Genomic DNA, 17668 nt, shown 5'->3' with positions numbered 1-17668 from the left:
GGAGGGAGGTCATCTTCCCTATGTCCTGTCCATGACCTTACATGGGCAGCAGTAAGTAGGACGTGTTTAGAAGGTCTGAAAGCTCTAGAAGTGGAATGTGGGGCTGTTCTGTAGAACTCACTCATGAACACTTGACTGTGAGTGGGTCAAACAGATCATTCAGAACCACTGGGTACTGTGCTGTAGTTTATGTCTCACTGTGTGTGTCTAAGTAGTGCACTATATAGAGAATAGGGTGCCATTTGTGATGCACGTTATGTCTCATTCTGCCTGGGCTATCCATGCCCGGCAGGAGACAGACCTGTCTGGGACCTCTCACACTCTCTCCCAAGTGGAACTCGGCTGGGGCTCGCAGTACTCCCCAGTCCCCAGACAGACAGTGTGTGCTGCAGAGAGCAAGAGCAGCATAGTATGTCAACAGCAGGGCTGTGGTTTACAGTTAAGATCATGCCTGATGCCTCGCTACTGTTTGCCACTCACAGCGGGTCAATATGAGCATAGTCTTCATCACACTCTCTCCGTCTGTGTAGAGTGGAGACTGCCTGGCTTTGACAGGGTCACTCTGGTTGGTTTCACACACCAACACCCCAAGCCCCGTCCAAAAACCCAGACTGGGCTAGCGGAACATAAACTAGAGGAAAAGAGGCCAGAGAAAGTAAGTGAAGGAAGGAAGGAACAGGCCAAAATAATGTCAGAGAGGAGAGGAGACAAGGCAGGACCTACAGGAAATATTGATTTCAATGGATAGTTTCCTTTGGTCTCTTCAGTCCGGAGCAATGTTCCCTCTAACATGCTGACTACACCGGACACACGCATGTTGATTTTGTCCATCTACACCAGACGCGATCAGGACACACAGGTTGAAATATCAAAACGAACTCTGGACCAACTATATTAATTTGGAGACAGGTCAAAACACATAAAACATTCATGGACATTTAACTAGCTAGTTTGCTGTTGCTAGCTTATTTGTCCTGGGATATACAGTGAGGGAAAAAAGTATTTGATCCCCTGCTGATTTTGTACGTTTGCCCACTGACAAAGACATGAGCAGTCTATAATTTAATGGTAGGTTTATTTGAACAGTGAGAGACAGAATAACAACAACAAAATCCAGAAAAATGCATGTCAAAAATGTTATAAATTGATTTGCATTTTAATGTGGGAAATAAGTATTTGACCCCTCTGCAAAACATGACTTAGTACTTGGTGGCAAAACCCTTGTTGGCAATCACAGAGGTCAGATGTTTCTTGTAGTTGGCCACCAGGTTTGCACACATCTCAGGAGGGATTTTGTCCCACTCCTCTTTGCAGATCTTCTCCAAGTCATTAAGGTTTCGAGGCTGACGTTTGGCAACTCGAACCTTCAGCTCCCTCCACAGATTTTCTATGGGATTAAGGTCTGGAGACTGGCTAGGCCACTCCAGGACCTTAATGTGCTTCTTCTTGAGCCACTCCTTTGTTGCCTTGGCCGTGTGTTTTGGGTCATTGTCATGCTGGAATACCCACCCACGACCCATTTTCAATGCCCTGGCTGAGGGAAGGATGTTCTCACCCAAGATTTGACGGTATATGGCCCCGTCCATCGTCCCTTTGATGCGGTGAAGTTGTCCTGTCCCCTTAGCAGAAAAACACCCCCAAAGCATAAAGTTTCCACCTCCATGTTTGACGATGGGGTTCTTGGGGTCATAGGCAGCATTCCTCCTCCTCCTCCAAACACGGCGAGTTGAGTTGATGGCAAAGAGCTCCATTTTGGTCTCTTCTGACCACAACACTTTCACCCAGTTCTCCTCTGAATCATTCAGATATTCATTGGCAAACTTCAGACGGGCCTGTATATGTGCTTTCTTGAGCAGGGGGACCTTGCGGGCGCTGCAGGATTTCAGTCCTTCATGGCGTAGTGTGTTACCAATTGTTTTCTTGGTGACTATGGTCCCAGCTGCCTTGAGATCATTGACAAGATCCTCCCGTGTAGTTCTGGCCTGATTCCTCACCATTCTCATGATCATTGCCACTCCACGAGGTGAGATCTTGCATGGAGTCCCAGGCCGAGGGAGATTTTGTGTTTCTTCCATTTGCGAATAATCTCACCAACTGTTGTCACCTTCTCACCAAGCTGCTTGGCGATGGTTTTGTAGCCCATTCCAGCCTTGTGTAGGTCTACAATCTTGTCCATGACATCCTTGGAGAGCTCTTTGGTCTTGGCCATGGTGGAGAGTTTGGAATCTGATTGATTGCTTCTGTGGACAGGTGTCTTTTATACAGGTAACAAACTGAGATTAGGAGCACTCCTAATCTCAGCTCGTTACCTGTACAAAAGACACCTGGGAGCCAGAAATCTTTCTGATTGAGAGGGGGTCAAATACTTATTTCCCTCATTAAAATGCAAAAATGTTGGTCCGATAGCCGATGCTCCGGTGCCATTTGCCGGACGGTAGCAGAGTGAACTGTCTATGGCTTGTTTGGCTGGAGACAATTTTTCGGGCCTTCCTTTGACACCGCCTGATATAGAGGTCCTGGATGGCAGTGAGCTCGTCCCCATGTACTGGGCTCTCCGCACCACCCTCTCTAGCACTTTGCGGCCAAGGGCGGTGCATTTGCCATACCAAGCAGTGATGCAGCCAGTCAAGATGCTCTCAATGGTGCAGCTGTAGAACTTCTTTTGAGGATCCGAGGGCCGTTGACAAATCTTTTCAGTCTCCTGATGGGGAAGAGGCACTGTCATTCCCTCTTCACGACTATGCGGTTGTGTGCAGACCATGTTAAGTTCTTAGTGATGTGGATGCCAAGGAAATTAAAGCATTTTTCCTATTTTGTTGCCTTACAACCTGGATTTTTGGGGGGGTTGTATCATTTGATTTACACAACATGCCTACCACTTTGAAGATGCAAAATATTTTTTGGGGTGAAACAAAGCTGAACTTGAGCGTGCATAACTATTCACCCCCCAAAGTCAATACTTTGTAGAGCCACCTTTTGCCGCAATTACAGCTGCAAGTCTCTATAAGCTTGGCACATCTAGCCACTGGGATTTTTGCCCATTCTTCAAGGCAAAACTGCTCCAGCTCCTTCAAGTTGGATGGGTTCCACTGGTGTACAGCAATCTTTAAGTCATACCACAGATTCTCAATTGGATTGAGGTCTGGGCTTTGACTAGGCCATTCCAAGACATTTAAATGTTTCCCCTTAAACCACTCAAGTGTTTCTTTAGCAGTATTCTTAGGGTCATTGTCCTGCTGGAAGGTGAACCTCTGTCCCAGTCTCAAATCTCTGGAAGACTGAAACAGGTTTCCCTCAAGAATTTCCCTGTATTTAGCGTCATCCATCATTCCTTCAATTCTGACCAGTTTCCCAATCCCATCAGGGATGGTGTTCTCGGGGTGATGAGGTGTTGGGTTTGTGCCAGACATAGCGTTTTCCTTGATGGCCAAAAAGCTCAATTTTAGTCTCATCTAACCAGAGTACCTTCTTCCATCTGTTTGGGGAGTCTCACACATGGCTTTTGGCGAACACCAAACGTGTTTGCTTATTTCTTTCTTTAAGCAATGGCTTTTTTCTGGCCACTCTTCCGTAAAGCCCAGCTCTGTGGAGTGTACGGCTTAAAGTGGTCCTATGGACAGATACTCCAATCTCCGCTGTGGAGCTTTGCAGCTCCTTCAGGGTTATCTTTGGTCTCTTTGTTTCCTCTCTGATTAATGCCCTCATTGCCTGGTCCGTGAGTTTTGGTGGGCGGCCCCCTCTTGGCGGGTTTGTTGTGGTGCCATGTTCTTTCCGTTTTTTAATAATGGATTTAAATGGTGCTCCATAGGATGTTAAATTATTCTGATATTTTTTTTATAACCCAACCCTGATCTGTACTTCTCCACAACTTTGTCCCTGACCTGTTTAGAGAGCTCCTTGGTCTTCATGGTGCCACTTGCTTGGTGGTGCCCCTTGCTTAGTGGTGTTGCAGACTCTGGGGCCTTTCAGAACAGGTGTATACAGTGAGGGGAAAAAAGTATTTGATCCCCTGCTGATTTTGTACGTTTGCCCACTGACAAAGGAATGATTAGTCTGTAATTTTAATGGTAGGTTTATTTGAACAGTGAGAGACAGAATAACAACAACAAAATTCAGAAAAAAACGCATGTCAAAAATGTTATAAATTGATTTGCATTTTAATGAGGGATATAAGTATTTGACCCCCTCTCAATCAGAAAGATTTCTGGCTCAAGGGTGTCTTTTATACAGGTAACGAGCTGAGATTAGGAGCACACTCTTAAAGGGAGTGCTCCTAATCTCAGTGTGTTACCTGTATAAAAGACACCTGTCCACAGAAGCAATCAATCAATCAGATTCCAAATTCTCCACCATGGCCAAGACCAAAGAGCTCTCCAAGGATGTCAGGGACAATATTGTAGACCTACACAAGGCTGGAATGGGCTACAAGACCATCGCTAAGCAGCTTGGTGAGAAGATGACAACAGTTGGTGCGATTATTCGTAAATGGAAGAAACACAAAATAATTGTCAATCTCCCTCGGCCTGGGGCTCCATGCAAGATCTCATCTCGTGGAGTGCAATGATCATGAGAACGGTGAGGAATCAGCACGGAACACGGGAGGATCTTGTCAATGATCTCAAGGCAGCTGGGACCATAGTCACCAAGAAAACAATTGGTAACACTCTATGCCGTGAAGGACTGCAATCCTGCAGCGCCCGCAAGGTCCCCCTGCTCAAGAAAGCACATATACAGGCCCGTCTGAAGTTTGCCAATGAACATCTGAATGATTCAGAGGAGAACTGGGTGAAAGTGTTGTGGTCAGATGAGACCAAAATTGAGCTCTTTGGCATCAACTCAACTCGCCGTGTTTGGAGGAGGAGGATTGCTGCCTATGACCCCAAGAACACCATCCCCACCGTCAAACATGGAGGTGGAGACTTTATGCTTTGGGGGTGTTTTTCTGCTAAGGGGACAGGACAACTTCACTGCATCAAAGGGACGATGGACGGGGCCATGTACCGTCAAATCTTGGGTGAGAAGCTCCTTCCCTCAGCCAGGGTATTGAAAATTGGTCGTGGATGGGTATTCCAGCATGACAATGACCCAAAACACACGGCCAAGGCAACAAAGGAGTGGCTCAAGAAGAAGCACATTAAGGGCCTGGAGTGGCCTAGCCAGTCTCCAGACCTTAATCAAATAGAAAATCTGTGGAGGGAGCTGAAGGTTCGAGTTGCCAAACGTCAGCCTCGAAACCTTAATGACTTGGAGAAGATCTGCAAAGAGGAGTGGGACAAAATCCGTCCTGATGTGTGCAAACCTGGTGGCCAACTACAAGAAACGTCTGACCTCTGTGATTGCCAACAAGGGTTTTGCCACCAAGTACTAAGTCATGTTTTGCAGAGGGGTCAAATAGTTATTTCCCTCATTAAAATGCAAATCAATTTATAACATTTTTGACATGCGTTTTTCTGGATTTTTTGTTGTTCTTATTCTGTCTCTCACTGTTCAAATAAAACTACCATTAAAATTATAGACTGATCATGTCTTTGTCAGTGGGCAAACGTACAAAATCAGCAGGGGATCAAATACTTTTTTCCCTCACTGTATAAACTGAGATCATGTGACACTTACAGTAGGGAGAACAAGTATTTGATACACTGCCGATTTTGCAGGTTTTCCTACTTACAAAGCATGTAGAGGTCTGTCATTTTTATCATAGGTACACTTCAACTGTGAGAGACAGAATCTAAAACAAAAATCCAGAAAATCACATTGTATGATTTTTAAGTAATTAATTTGCATTTTATTGCATGACATAAGTATTTGATCACCTACCAACCAGTAAGAATTCCGGCTCTCACAGACCTGTTCGTTTTTCTTTAAGAAGCCCTCCTGTTCTCCACTCATTACCTGTATTAACTGCACCTGTTTGAACTTGTTACCTGTATAAAAGACACCTGTCCACACACTCAATCAAACAGACTCCAACCTCTCCACAATGGCCAAGACCAGAGAGCTGTGTAAGGACTTCAGGGATAAAATTGTAGACCTGCACAAGGCTGGGATGGGCTACAGGACAATAGGCAAGCAGCTTGGTGAGAAGGCAACAACTGTTGGCGCAATTATTAGAAAATGGAAGAAGTTCAAGATGACGGTCAATCACCCTCGGTCTGGGGCTCCATGCAAGATCTCACCTCATGGGGCATCAATGATCATGAGGAAGGTGAGGGATCAGCCCAGAACTACACGGCAGGACCTGGTCAATGACCTGAAGAGAGCTGGGACCACAGTCTCAAAGAAAACCATTAGTAACACACTACGTCATGGATTAAAATCCTACAGCGCACGCAAGGTCCCTCTGCTCAAGCCAGCGCATGTCCAGGCCCGTCTGAAGTTTGCCAATGACCATCTGGATGATCCAGAGGAGGAATGGGAGAAGGTCATGTGGTCTGAGGAGACAAAAATATAGCTTTTTGGTCTAATCTCCACTCGCCGTGTTTGGAGGAAGAAGGATGAGTACAACCCCAAGAACACCATCCCAACCGTGAAGCATGGAGGTGGAAACATCATTCTTTGGGGATGCTTTTCTGCAAAGGGGACAGGACGACTGCACCGTATTGAGGGGAGGATGGATGGGGCCATGTATCGCGAGATCTTGGCCAACAACCTCCTTCCCTCAGTAAGAGCATTGAAGATGGGTCGTGGCTGGGTCTTCCAGCATGACAACGACCCGAAACACACAGCCAGGGCAACTAAGGAGTGGCTATGTAAGAAGCATCTCAAGGTCCTGGAGTGGCCTAGCCAGTCTCCAGACCTGAACCCAATAGAACATCTTTGGAGGGAGCTGAAAGTCCGTATTGCCCAGCGACAGCCCCGAAACCTGAAGGATCTGGAGAAGGTCTGTATGGAGGAGTGGGCCAAAATCCCTGCTGCAGTGTGTGCAAACCTGGTCAAGACCTACAGGAAACGTATGATCTCGGTAATTGCAAGCAAAGGTTTCTGTACCAAATATTAAGTTCTGCTTTTCTGATGTATCAAATACTTATGTCATGCATTAAAATGCAAATTAATTACTTAAAAATCATACAATGTGATTTTCAAAAAATTACAGACCTCTACATGCTTTGTAAGTAGGAAAACCTGCAAAATCGGCAGTGTATCAAATACTTGTTCTCCCCACTGTAGATTGCACACAGGTGGACTTTATTTAACTAATTATGTGACTTCTGAAGGTAATTGGTTGCACCAAATCTTATTTAGGGGCATCATAGCAAAGGGGGTGAATGCATATGCACGCACCACTTTTCAGTTATTTATTTTTTAGACTTTTTTGAAACAAGTAATTAATAATTTGTCCATTACATGAAATCCAAATAAAAATCAATTTCAATTACAGGTTGTAATGCAACAAAATAGGAAAACACCAAGGGGGCTGAATACTTTTGCAAGGCACTGTAAATGAGCATGTAATCACCATACTGATGCAGAGGTCCCCCTGCTGACTGACTCCCCTTTAGTCTCGTCCCAGGCAGCTCTGCCTCAAACTTGCTTGCTCTCTCTCTCTGAGAGGAAACTAGGGCTTTTAATAGTAACACAGTCATGTTGCAGCAGTGCAGATACCCCATCGCACAGTAGGAAAAACAACAGCCATCCAGTAAAATGGATCTGACCTCCTACTGAGAAACAGGCCCTGTTTCCAGCTTTATTGTTGGCTCAGCAACAACCGCAGAGAGAGTAGGCTTAAAGTGGAACTCCCCCAGTGCGTAATGCTCTCTGACTGCATTGTTATTCTATTGTCTATTCTATTCTACTGTCAGCTGGGGGGGGGGGCGGGGGGGCATACAGTTGTGCTGTGGGAGATGGAACATACCAGAACGGAGCAGGCTGAACCCACATGTGGCTGCCATTTGACTGTTGACCTTAAAACTAAAGAGATCGATGATTAGCCAGGCATGAAGTCTTTCGTGACCTTTATGTTATGTCTTTGTCACAAACACAAAGGTATATTGGACATGTCATTGTGGTATACGTACATACAGTGAGTTCCAAAAGTATTTGGACAGTGACACATTTTGTTGTTTTGGCTCTGTACTCCGGCACTTTGGATTTGAAATGATACAATATGAGGTTGAGGTGCAGCTTTAATTTGAGGGTATTTTCATCCATATCTGGTGAACCGTTTAGAAATTACAGCACTTTTTGTACATAGTCCCCCCATTTTAGGTGTTTCGGATTATGTTGTACCCAATGGTAAATAATGTAGTGTGTTATTTTGGAGTCACTTTTATTGTAAATAAGGAAAGGATATGTTTCTGAACACTCCTACATTAATGTGCACGCTACCATGATTACGGATAATCATGAATGAATCGTGAATAATGGTGAGTGGGAAAGGCATAAATATCATACCCCCACAAAAATGCTAACCTCCCCTGTTATTGGTAATCGTAAAAGGTTACCATGTCTTGGGGGTATAATCTTTGTGCCTCTGTAAATTTCTCACTCATTATTCACGATTCATACAGGATTATCCGTAATAATGGTACCATCCACATTAATCTACAAGTGTTCAGATTGAAACATATTCTATTCTTATTTACAATAAAAGTGACTCCAAAATGGCACAATACATTATTTACCATTCATTTCAATTGGGCACAACATAATCTGAAATACAACCAAAACAAACTGCAAATGCATCCAACAAATGTGTAGAGTCACAAGCATGATGTACTCATTGTGTGCTAGGAATATTGGACCAAATACAAAACTTTACATTACTTTAATACACATACAGTGCATTCGGAAAGTATTCGGACCCCTTGACTTTTTCCACATTATGTTACATTACAGCCTTATTCTAAAATTGATTAAATTGTTTGATGAAAAAAATAATCTACACACAATACCCCTTAATGACAAAGCGAAAACAAGTTTTTAGAATGTTTTGTTAATTTATTAAAAAATAAAAAAGAGAAATACCTTATTTACATAAGTATTCAGACCCTTTGCTATGAGACTCGAAATTGAGCTCAGGTGCATCCTGTTTCCATTTATCATCCTTGAGATGTTTCTACGACTTGATTGGAGTCCACCTGTGGTAGATTCAATTGATTGGACATGATTTGGGAAGGGGGAGCGGGAGCGGGGGGGGCGGCGGCTATGTAGAAAAAGTGCTGTATTTTCGATCCCGATGTGGATGAAAATACCCTTAAATTAAAGCTGACAATCTGCACTTCAACCTAGTCATTGTATCATTTCAAATCCAAAGTGCTGGAGTACAGAGCCAAAATAACAAAAAATGTATCACTGTCCAAATACTTTTGGACATCACTGTAGCTGTAGCAATGCCACAGAAAATGGTTTATTTAAGGTTGGCCACAGCAAACTAACAGCCACGTTTTGACTGATATGATTAGTCACTCAGGTGTTCTAGCATGGTCAGCAATGCTGCTCCATTGATGAGCCCCAGTCCGATGGCTTAGCGAAGGCTTTGCATAATGCTCTCCTGAGGGACCCTGTGGTCTTCTGACTGCATCCTAATGCAGATCTATGGATCTCCATCCAACCCATAATTAGTATCTTCACTGTGCTATCAGTCTGTCTCACACTGGATCAATAGCCAATCAACCGGCTGTTTGTTTACACGTGAAAAGAACCCAGCATCCATGTGACTGTGTCTGGTTCTGGATGGTTGTACCACGGTGGTCTTTAGCGCCTAGTATAGACAGTGTCAGTTTCGTGAAGTGAAAACTTTGACGGTAAAGAAATGTTGTCAGAAGTAGTTTGTCAACTTTCTGTCAATAATTCTGTGAAATCACTAGCTCATTATCTGGCCTCTGTGTGATCTCCTGTCAGACTATCTAGTGTTTGTAACACCTTGCTGGCTGTGGGCCACCTTCAGCGCTAGTTCTACCTGACATGATCTGACCTGAATCGGTCCAAACTGATCACGTTACCAGGTAAGCCTGCGGACTCTGAAATGCTCTATCCCTAGCTCTGCAGTGGGGAAGAGGGAATTCGAAGTGATAGAGTGCGAGATGAGTGCCATCAGGAGGTCTCGTTTACCACCTCTCCACCCCTTCCTCCCTCCCACCCCTGCGAGAGAATGCCAAGTGTGTGCAAAGCTGTCATCAAGGCAAAGGGTGGCTACTTTGAAGAATCTCAAATATATTTGTTTAACACTTTTTTGGTTACTACATTATTCCATATGTGTTATATCATAGCTTTGATGTCTTCACTATTATTCTACAATGTAGAAAATAGTAAAACATTTAGAAAACCCCTGGAATGAGTTGGTGCGTCCAAACTTTTGACTGGTACTGTATCTGCACTTTTACTTTTGAATTCGTTTGAGGACATTGACTTGTATGTCAGAGAACTATTCTGAATGTCATCATTCATCTCCATTGTTATGATGAGTAGTCGTAGTATAGCCTAATATAAATCTTCCTCCCCCCAATATCTGTTTCTTTGTAACATTCTGCATACGGAGGTGTAACAAAAAGCAATTAGCCAGGGAAGAAAGGCAAGGCCCAATCGGCTTAACCACACGACCACAAAACCTTCAGATTGTTATAATGGGGCAGGTTAATACGCAGAACTACGGGGGGGGGGGGGCTATTTAAAGCTCTGCTCTGTGCTGCGCTCAGCTTGCTGAGTCGCTGCCAAAATATTTAGCAAAGCTGCATAGTTATGTAACTTGGGGGGAGAGGGGCCAGGAAGGGGGGTGCAGCAATAGAATCCCCCAAGGTCTCAGCTTGGGGTGTTCCGGGGTCCCTGTTCTAACTGTTAGTTCTAAGTCTCTGTTCTGTCTGCCTAGCTGTGCTGAGGCCTCTTTAACTTAGTGCTGTTTGCTTTGCTCTGTTGCTATAGCCTGACTGTAAAGCTCTAGCACATTCCACCCAAGGCGAAGTACAAGAGGTGTTTTGAACAGAAGAGGTGTTTTGAACACTGGTGTACCTGCCTGCTGGGAGGATGTGAGCTAATTGAGTAGGAAAGGTGACATGGTTCAGTACTGCTTTCCTCCTTCATATCAGTCTCTGTCCTCCCCACGTCCTTGGAGTTTCACATAAGAGACCGACGTCATAATCTCTCAGTAAAGCTGCCCCCAGGTCATAATTGTTTTAGTTATTACTGTTTAAAATATAATTTATCTGGCTTTCATTAAGGACTGTAGAGACCCAGTAGGATGGATTATGACTCAAATAGCAGGTTACCAACCAGCCGTCTGATTGTGATTTTCATCAACAGCCTAGTGGATTTACATACAAGCTTTCGTGCAACGTCGGACGGAGAGAGAGATCTGTAGTGCTAATTGTTTTTCCCTGAGGCATGCTGGGAACTAAGTCTAGTACTAACTGTAAGTCTCTCTGGATAAGATTGCCTGCTAAATGACTAAAATGTCAACTGTAAGTCAGCCACACACATTTGTCCTAAAGTTGTCACCATTTTAAAGCATTAAGTCTCGCGCTTATCTCCTTAAGTTGTTGTTGCCATGGTTGACATCTTTGTTGTTGTTTTTGTCTGAGACTCTTCTGGCCTTTTCCAGCCCTGACCAAGCCTCATTCTGAGCTTATTCTCAAAGGAATTAATCCCATCTTGGGAAATGTGCATCTGTGAAACTGGAGCTTGATGGGTAAATAATGCATTGATGTCAATGGGAGGTCCCTGTGCAGATTGGAGGAGGGTTTACAGTTGCTTCTTTCACTTGCCTTGGCTCCTGATACCAGGGTTGTGTAGTCTTTTAGCGGACGCCACCCCCTACTAACCTCATCAATTCCCAATCGAACCCAAATCCTGGACCACTAGTGAGAAGAGAAGGAACTAGGCTTTTGTTTGATGCGTTTGTTGTTGCTCTCAGAGCTGTGCGTGACCTGAGCTCGTGTGGTTTAATATAGCTGGCCCTGGAAAAGGAAAGGGCAGGGGGCAAGCTGACCCAGGAGAGACAAACAGAGCCAAGGATATCAATCGCTTTGAGCTGCTGCCCGCCACCTGGGCCGCTACGTACGCTGCCATGCCAACCTGGCTCCATCTCTCCTCTCAATCATCTAGCACACTGTCCCCAGACAGGCTCATGGGAATTAATTTGACTTTATTTAATTTCAACCCTACACACACGCACAGAATACACACACTCTCTATCTCTCTCTCACACACACACACGCTTACACACACACACACACACACACACACACACACACACACACACACACACACACACACACACACACACACACACACACACACACACACACACACACCCTCATGGCAGACACACACACACACTCAGGCCCAGGCTATAACTCCCCAGGTACTGCACTGTAGTGTTCCATACCATTCAGAAGGATCAATTAGGCCTAGACACTGTGTATGCACCAGCTGGGGAAACAGAGGTGGTCACAGACAGACAGAAAGACAGTGCAAAGATGGGCCATTCACTGTGTTCCTCCAGACTGTAGACTGGGGTTATTTACAGCCTGGTACTGGGTACAGAACAACGGGCCAGCAGAGTTATGTGAAGAATCCTGGGCCCTCCTGGATTCCTCTCAGGCTCTCAGACATCTTGTTGGAGGCTGTTTGCCTGGAGCCAGAGCTTTAGCAGTGCAGCAGGGCCCTCCATATCTACCTCCATCTCCACAGTCTGGCTATGGGGACCGTATTCCCTCGCCGGACGGACGCTCTGTGGTTAATGGTTTCATAGCTCTGGCTGTTGCCGTGCCCTCAGTGGTCGTATCATCTTTTACGTGCCAGGAAGTGCGCAAGGGTTTGTCGGTAATGTTTTCATCCCACTGTTTACTGGCATCAACCCCTGATGCCGCTTACTGCATTGTTATTGAATGTCTCCCTCAAAGTCATTTAAACTGATGAACTGTATGTTGGCCTAAAGAATTTCAGAGCAGTTGGAGGTAAGATGTTTGTAAAAACGAAACAAGGATATACAGTAGATCCAGCAAAGCTCACTGTTGTTGTTTGTGTGTCTTGCTCTAGGAGGATTTCCGGAATAAGGTTCAAGATTACATCAAGCACTATGCCAGATGATGACTGTGTCAGCTGCGCCGGCTGCCTGCAACCCCCCTTTCTTCGACTGCGCAGCTGAACCCCGCCCCCTAACGTCTCGTCAACCAACCAACCGCTGCGCATTGCTGACACCCTGACTGCAATACGATGTTGCTGAAAGAAAAAATGATTTAAAAGAAAAAAAAAATTTTTTAAGTTTGAATATGCTTTAATTGCCCTGAGTGGCCTAGAGTAATTATGCTGCGTCACCACAGGGATTGTCCAATGACAGGGCCTCTCTGTGTGTCTGAGCCAATAATAGTGAGCCCATGTGGCAGTGAGGACCCGGGATTTAACCAATCCAGTTAGCTGTTATTTAAGAATTGACGAATCAAAGAGAAAGATTATCTGTTAGTATTTCTCAGTTCTAGTGCCTGCCATGTCTGGTTGCAAAGAAAATGCACACGAGCACACACACACACACGGAATCCCTTCACGCACATTGAAAAGCAAACACACTCAACTAGCTACTCACAACACATAGCACTTGGTTGTGCATGCACACCCACCCATCCACACAGAAACACACACAGCTGGAAAAACAACATCTCTGTTATGTCACTCATTCAAGGCTTGCACCCCCCGCCCACCCCCACCTCATCAGACAGCATGTGAATGACAAGTGCCACCGACCCAGTCAGTCCCCATTCTATTGTCCACTTCACTCAGCATACGTCTGAAATGGCACCCTAATCCCTGTATATTACCCTACTTTTGACAAGAGCCCTATAGGCCCTGGTCAGAAGTAGTGCACTACATAGGGAATAGGGTACCATTTCAGACACGCCCACTTCCTGTCTGTTCTGTTCACTCATCCACGGGGGCACACAATTTACCGGTGCCCCAGACGCACTGTAACACTGTCCAGATGAAGCTCCTAGGAAAATACTCAAGCTTTACCACAGTACAAGTTGTACCACCACACCTGAACCTTGACCTTATCTCAGCTCCCCTGACCTCTGGGGAAGCCAGACGTAGAGGGCACTGTGCCTCTGAAAGTCTGTCTTTCTCTTGCTCCATCCCTCCATCCTGTCGTCTCTCCCTCCACTCTCTTAGGCCCCACCCCACTCATGCATTCTCTTCTGCCCCCATGGAGGTAGGGGGAATACGAGGGCTCTCTCTGCTAGGTTGTGTATGAGAGTCCTCTGTTTCGATGCAAGTGAGGTGTCTAAGGGGGAAGGCCTATCTCCTCTGTATGCATGTCCTCGTGTGTCTGTCTGTCCCTCTCTGTATGTGTATATGTGTGGTGTGTGTGTGTGTGTGTGTGTGTGTGTGTGTGTGTGTGTTTATGAGAGGTATGTATATCTTTGAGTGTGTGGGTTTGTTGCTTCGCTTTGCCTGGGCTGGCTTTGTGCCTGTATGTGTGCATATTGGAACATAAGATTCAGTATCATCACTGTATTAAATTGTATTCACATGTTTGCATGAGGCAAAATGTATGTGACCAGGAGGTGGTGTATTTTACAGTAGGTATGTTAGAAGAGTGTGTGTTGAAGAGTGTGTGTGTGCATGCTTTTCTGTGCGTGTGTGTGGTGTGTATGTGTGTGTGTGTGTGTGTGTGTGTGTGTGTGTGTTCAAATGGACAGGGGTTCACGTGTGACTTGTTGTTAGCATGCGTTGGTTCCTAGCCCCACACTCCTTCTTTTACTGGTCCAGCTAGCCTAGTTCTCTGTGGGGCTCGGGAGGGTCTGTCTGTCCCTCAGTTTAAATCCTTATTTTCTTTCTCAGATTGTATATCCATTTTTTAAGATATATTAAAGAGGATATAATAAGGAAAAACATGTACTTATTGTGTTTTTTCTTTCTTTCCACATTCAATGTCCTTATCACACATTCATGGATTGTAATTGCTGACAACAATGTTAATGGAACTACAATGTTATAACTGTACTGTATACAACAATGTTAGTGACATATTAAGCTAATTACTCATGTTGGCACACTAGTTCTCAGGGGTGTATTCACTAGGAACCAAACAGAAGCAAACGAAACAGGGAAGGACCTACCTGAATCTGTCCAATAGAAACTCTAGTTTTAGTTGCAAAACATTTTAGACTAATGATTACACCCCAGGTCTCACACAGTACTGTTTAGTGATGACCATAGCAGAATGTTAATCCAGGCTGTCAGATAGTGAGTCAGTCTCCTGAGAAAGAGGGTGGTCAGTGTCAGCAGACTGGACAACCTCCCCTCACCTCTCTCTCACACACACACTCCACTGGACAACCTCTCACACACACACACACTTTCTCAGCCGACAGCTGTCAATCACTCACACACAACTTCTCCTGGGTTGCTGGGCTTGGGCCGGAGTGTACACACACTGACACAGACACACTGGCCTGCAGGTATGTGCCACGAGAGGCTTGCAGAGAGACTGTAGACTGCAGTACCTATGGAGCCAGATGCTCGTGGTCAAAAGTTTTGAGAATGACACAAATACTAATTTTCACAAAGTCTGCTGCCTCAGTTTTGATGATGGCAATTTGCATATACTCCAGAATGTCATGAAGAGTGATCAGATGAATTGCTACTAATTGCAAAGTCCCTCTGTGCCATGAAAATGAACTTAATCCCAAAAACCATTTCCACTGCATTTCAGCCCTGCCACAAAAGGACCAGCTGACATCATGTCAGTGATTCTCTCATTAACACAGGTGAGAGTGTTGACGAGGACAAGGCTGGAGATCACTCTGTCATGCTGATTGAGTTAGAATAACAGACTGGAAGCTTTAAAAGGAGGGTGGTGCTTGAAATCATTGTTTGTCCTCTGTTAACCATGGTTACCTGCAAGGAAACACGTGCCGTCATCATTGCTTTGCACAAAAATTGCTTCACAGGCAAGGATATTGCTGCAATAAGATTGCACCTAAATCAACCATTTATCGGATCATCAAGAACTTCAATTGTTGTGAAGAAGGCATCAGGGTGCCCAAGAAAGTCCAGCAAGCGCCAGGACCGTCTCCTTAAGTTGATTCAGCTGCGGAATCGGGGCACCACCAGTGCAGCGCTTGCTCAGGAATGGCAGCAGGCAAGTGTGAGTGCATCTGCACGCACAGTGAGGTGAATACTTTTGGAGGACAGCCTGGTGTCAAGAAGTGCAGCAAAGAAGCCACTTCTCTCCAGGAAAAACATCAGGGACAGACTGATATTCTGCAAAAGGTACAGGGTTTGGACTGCTGAGGACTGGGGTAAAGTCATTTTCTCTGATGAATCCCCTTTCCGATTGTTTGGGGCATCCGGAAAAGCACCTTGTCCGGAGAAGACAAGGTGAGCGCTACCATCAGTCCTGTGTCATGCCAACAGTAAAGCATCCTGAGACCATTCATGTGTGGGGTTGCTTCTCAGCCAAGGGAGTGGGCTCACTCACAATTTTGCCTAAGAACACAGCCATGAATAAAGAATGGTACCAACACATCCCCCGAGAGCAACTTCTCCCAACCATCCAAGAACAATGCCTTTTCCAGCATGATGGAGCACCTTGCCATAAGGCAAAAGTGATAACTAAGTGGCTTGGGGAACAAAACATAGACATTTTGGGTCCATGGCCAGGAAACTCCCCAGACCTTAATCCTGCAAATATTGACTCTTTGCATAAACTTAATGTAATTGTCAATAAAAGCCTTTGACACTTATGGAATGCTTGTAATTATACTTCAGTATACAATAGTAACATCTGACAAAAATATCTCTTAACACTGAAGCAGCGAACTTTGTGAAGACTCAAAACTTTTGACCACGACTGTAGTCTTTGCCACCCAAAATATTTCTTTTTTATAGAATATTTTTATATTTATTTAATCACTCAAAATCTTGCCAAAGCCTATTCTGTAGGAGGGGTTAATATGAATTTAAAATAATTTCATGCGATTTATATGAATTGAGTCATTAATATATGGACTTTGAAATGAACAAGGGAGAGGTTAAACATAGGCTAAATCTGGCATAAGCTTATTCCCACACTTCACAATAACTCTGTTGCAGTGGTCTTAGGTAGTCTCCGTATAGGCTATTCCCTCCATTGCGACACTGCTGCCCAGTTGAAGAGCTTGTGATCTCCATGCAGCACCACAGCACCATGCGCCTTCGGAAAAGCACCCCTCAGCCTCAGAAGATGCCCTTCTGGAGGTATGCAGTCATAGTCATTATACCCCTGCTAGACAAATAAAGTGCAGAGCAAAGTATTTGAACCATTCATTAATCCTTCATTCAGTTCAGTCAGTCAGTATGTCATCCATTCAGTCATTTGTCTGAGTTGCAATAGGAGCTAAATCAAAGAGAACATAAGTCTTATCCATTTGTTTATTGAAATCTATGTGTATTCAAAATGATCTAAGTTCTCCAAAATTCTAAAGCCTATCATTTTAATAATTCAATGTTTAATTTAGGCCTTTCCAAATAAGAAATAGGCCTTCAACCTGTATGCATTGCATGTTGGGTACTGGTGTCTTGTGGAATAATTTTAGAACTCTGTGTGTGTTTTATAACTGTTTTTATTATAGCGCTCCCTTTGAAAAGAGACCCTAGCTCACAGGCCTCTAAATATAGCCTCTAAATAATTTTTTTACTAAATAGTTGAAGAAGCACGTGCAGTGGCTGATGGGGAAAACATATCTGGCAATAAGAA

At 44.6% G+C, this 17668-nt stretch overlaps 1 protein-coding gene across 1 annotated transcript in view; it reads left to right on the top strand.

The window, feature by feature from the left end:
* The window catches only part of LOC121536689 (NEDD8-conjugating enzyme UBE2F), a 74918-nt gene extending 60094 nt beyond the window's left edge, over nt 1–14824 (top strand). The window contains exon 10 of the mRNA XM_041844129.2: nt 12973–14824. Within this exon, the coding sequence (XP_041700063.1) occupies nt 12973–13023 (51 nt within the window). The 3' untranslated portion in view covers nt 13024–14824. The remainder of the gene's footprint in view (nt 1–12972) is intronic.
* Nucleotides 14825–17668: the final 2844 nt, after the last annotated feature.

The sequence above is a fragment of the Coregonus clupeaformis genome, chromosome 23 (assembly GCF_020615455.1).
Source record: "Coregonus clupeaformis isolate EN_2021a chromosome 23, ASM2061545v1, whole genome shotgun sequence".
Taxonomy (NCBI): Eukaryota; Metazoa; Chordata; class Actinopteri; order Salmoniformes; family Salmonidae; genus Coregonus; species Coregonus clupeaformis.
The sequence above is the reverse complement of the archived record's forward strand: the minus strand, read 5'-3'. Positions and strand labels throughout refer to the sequence as shown.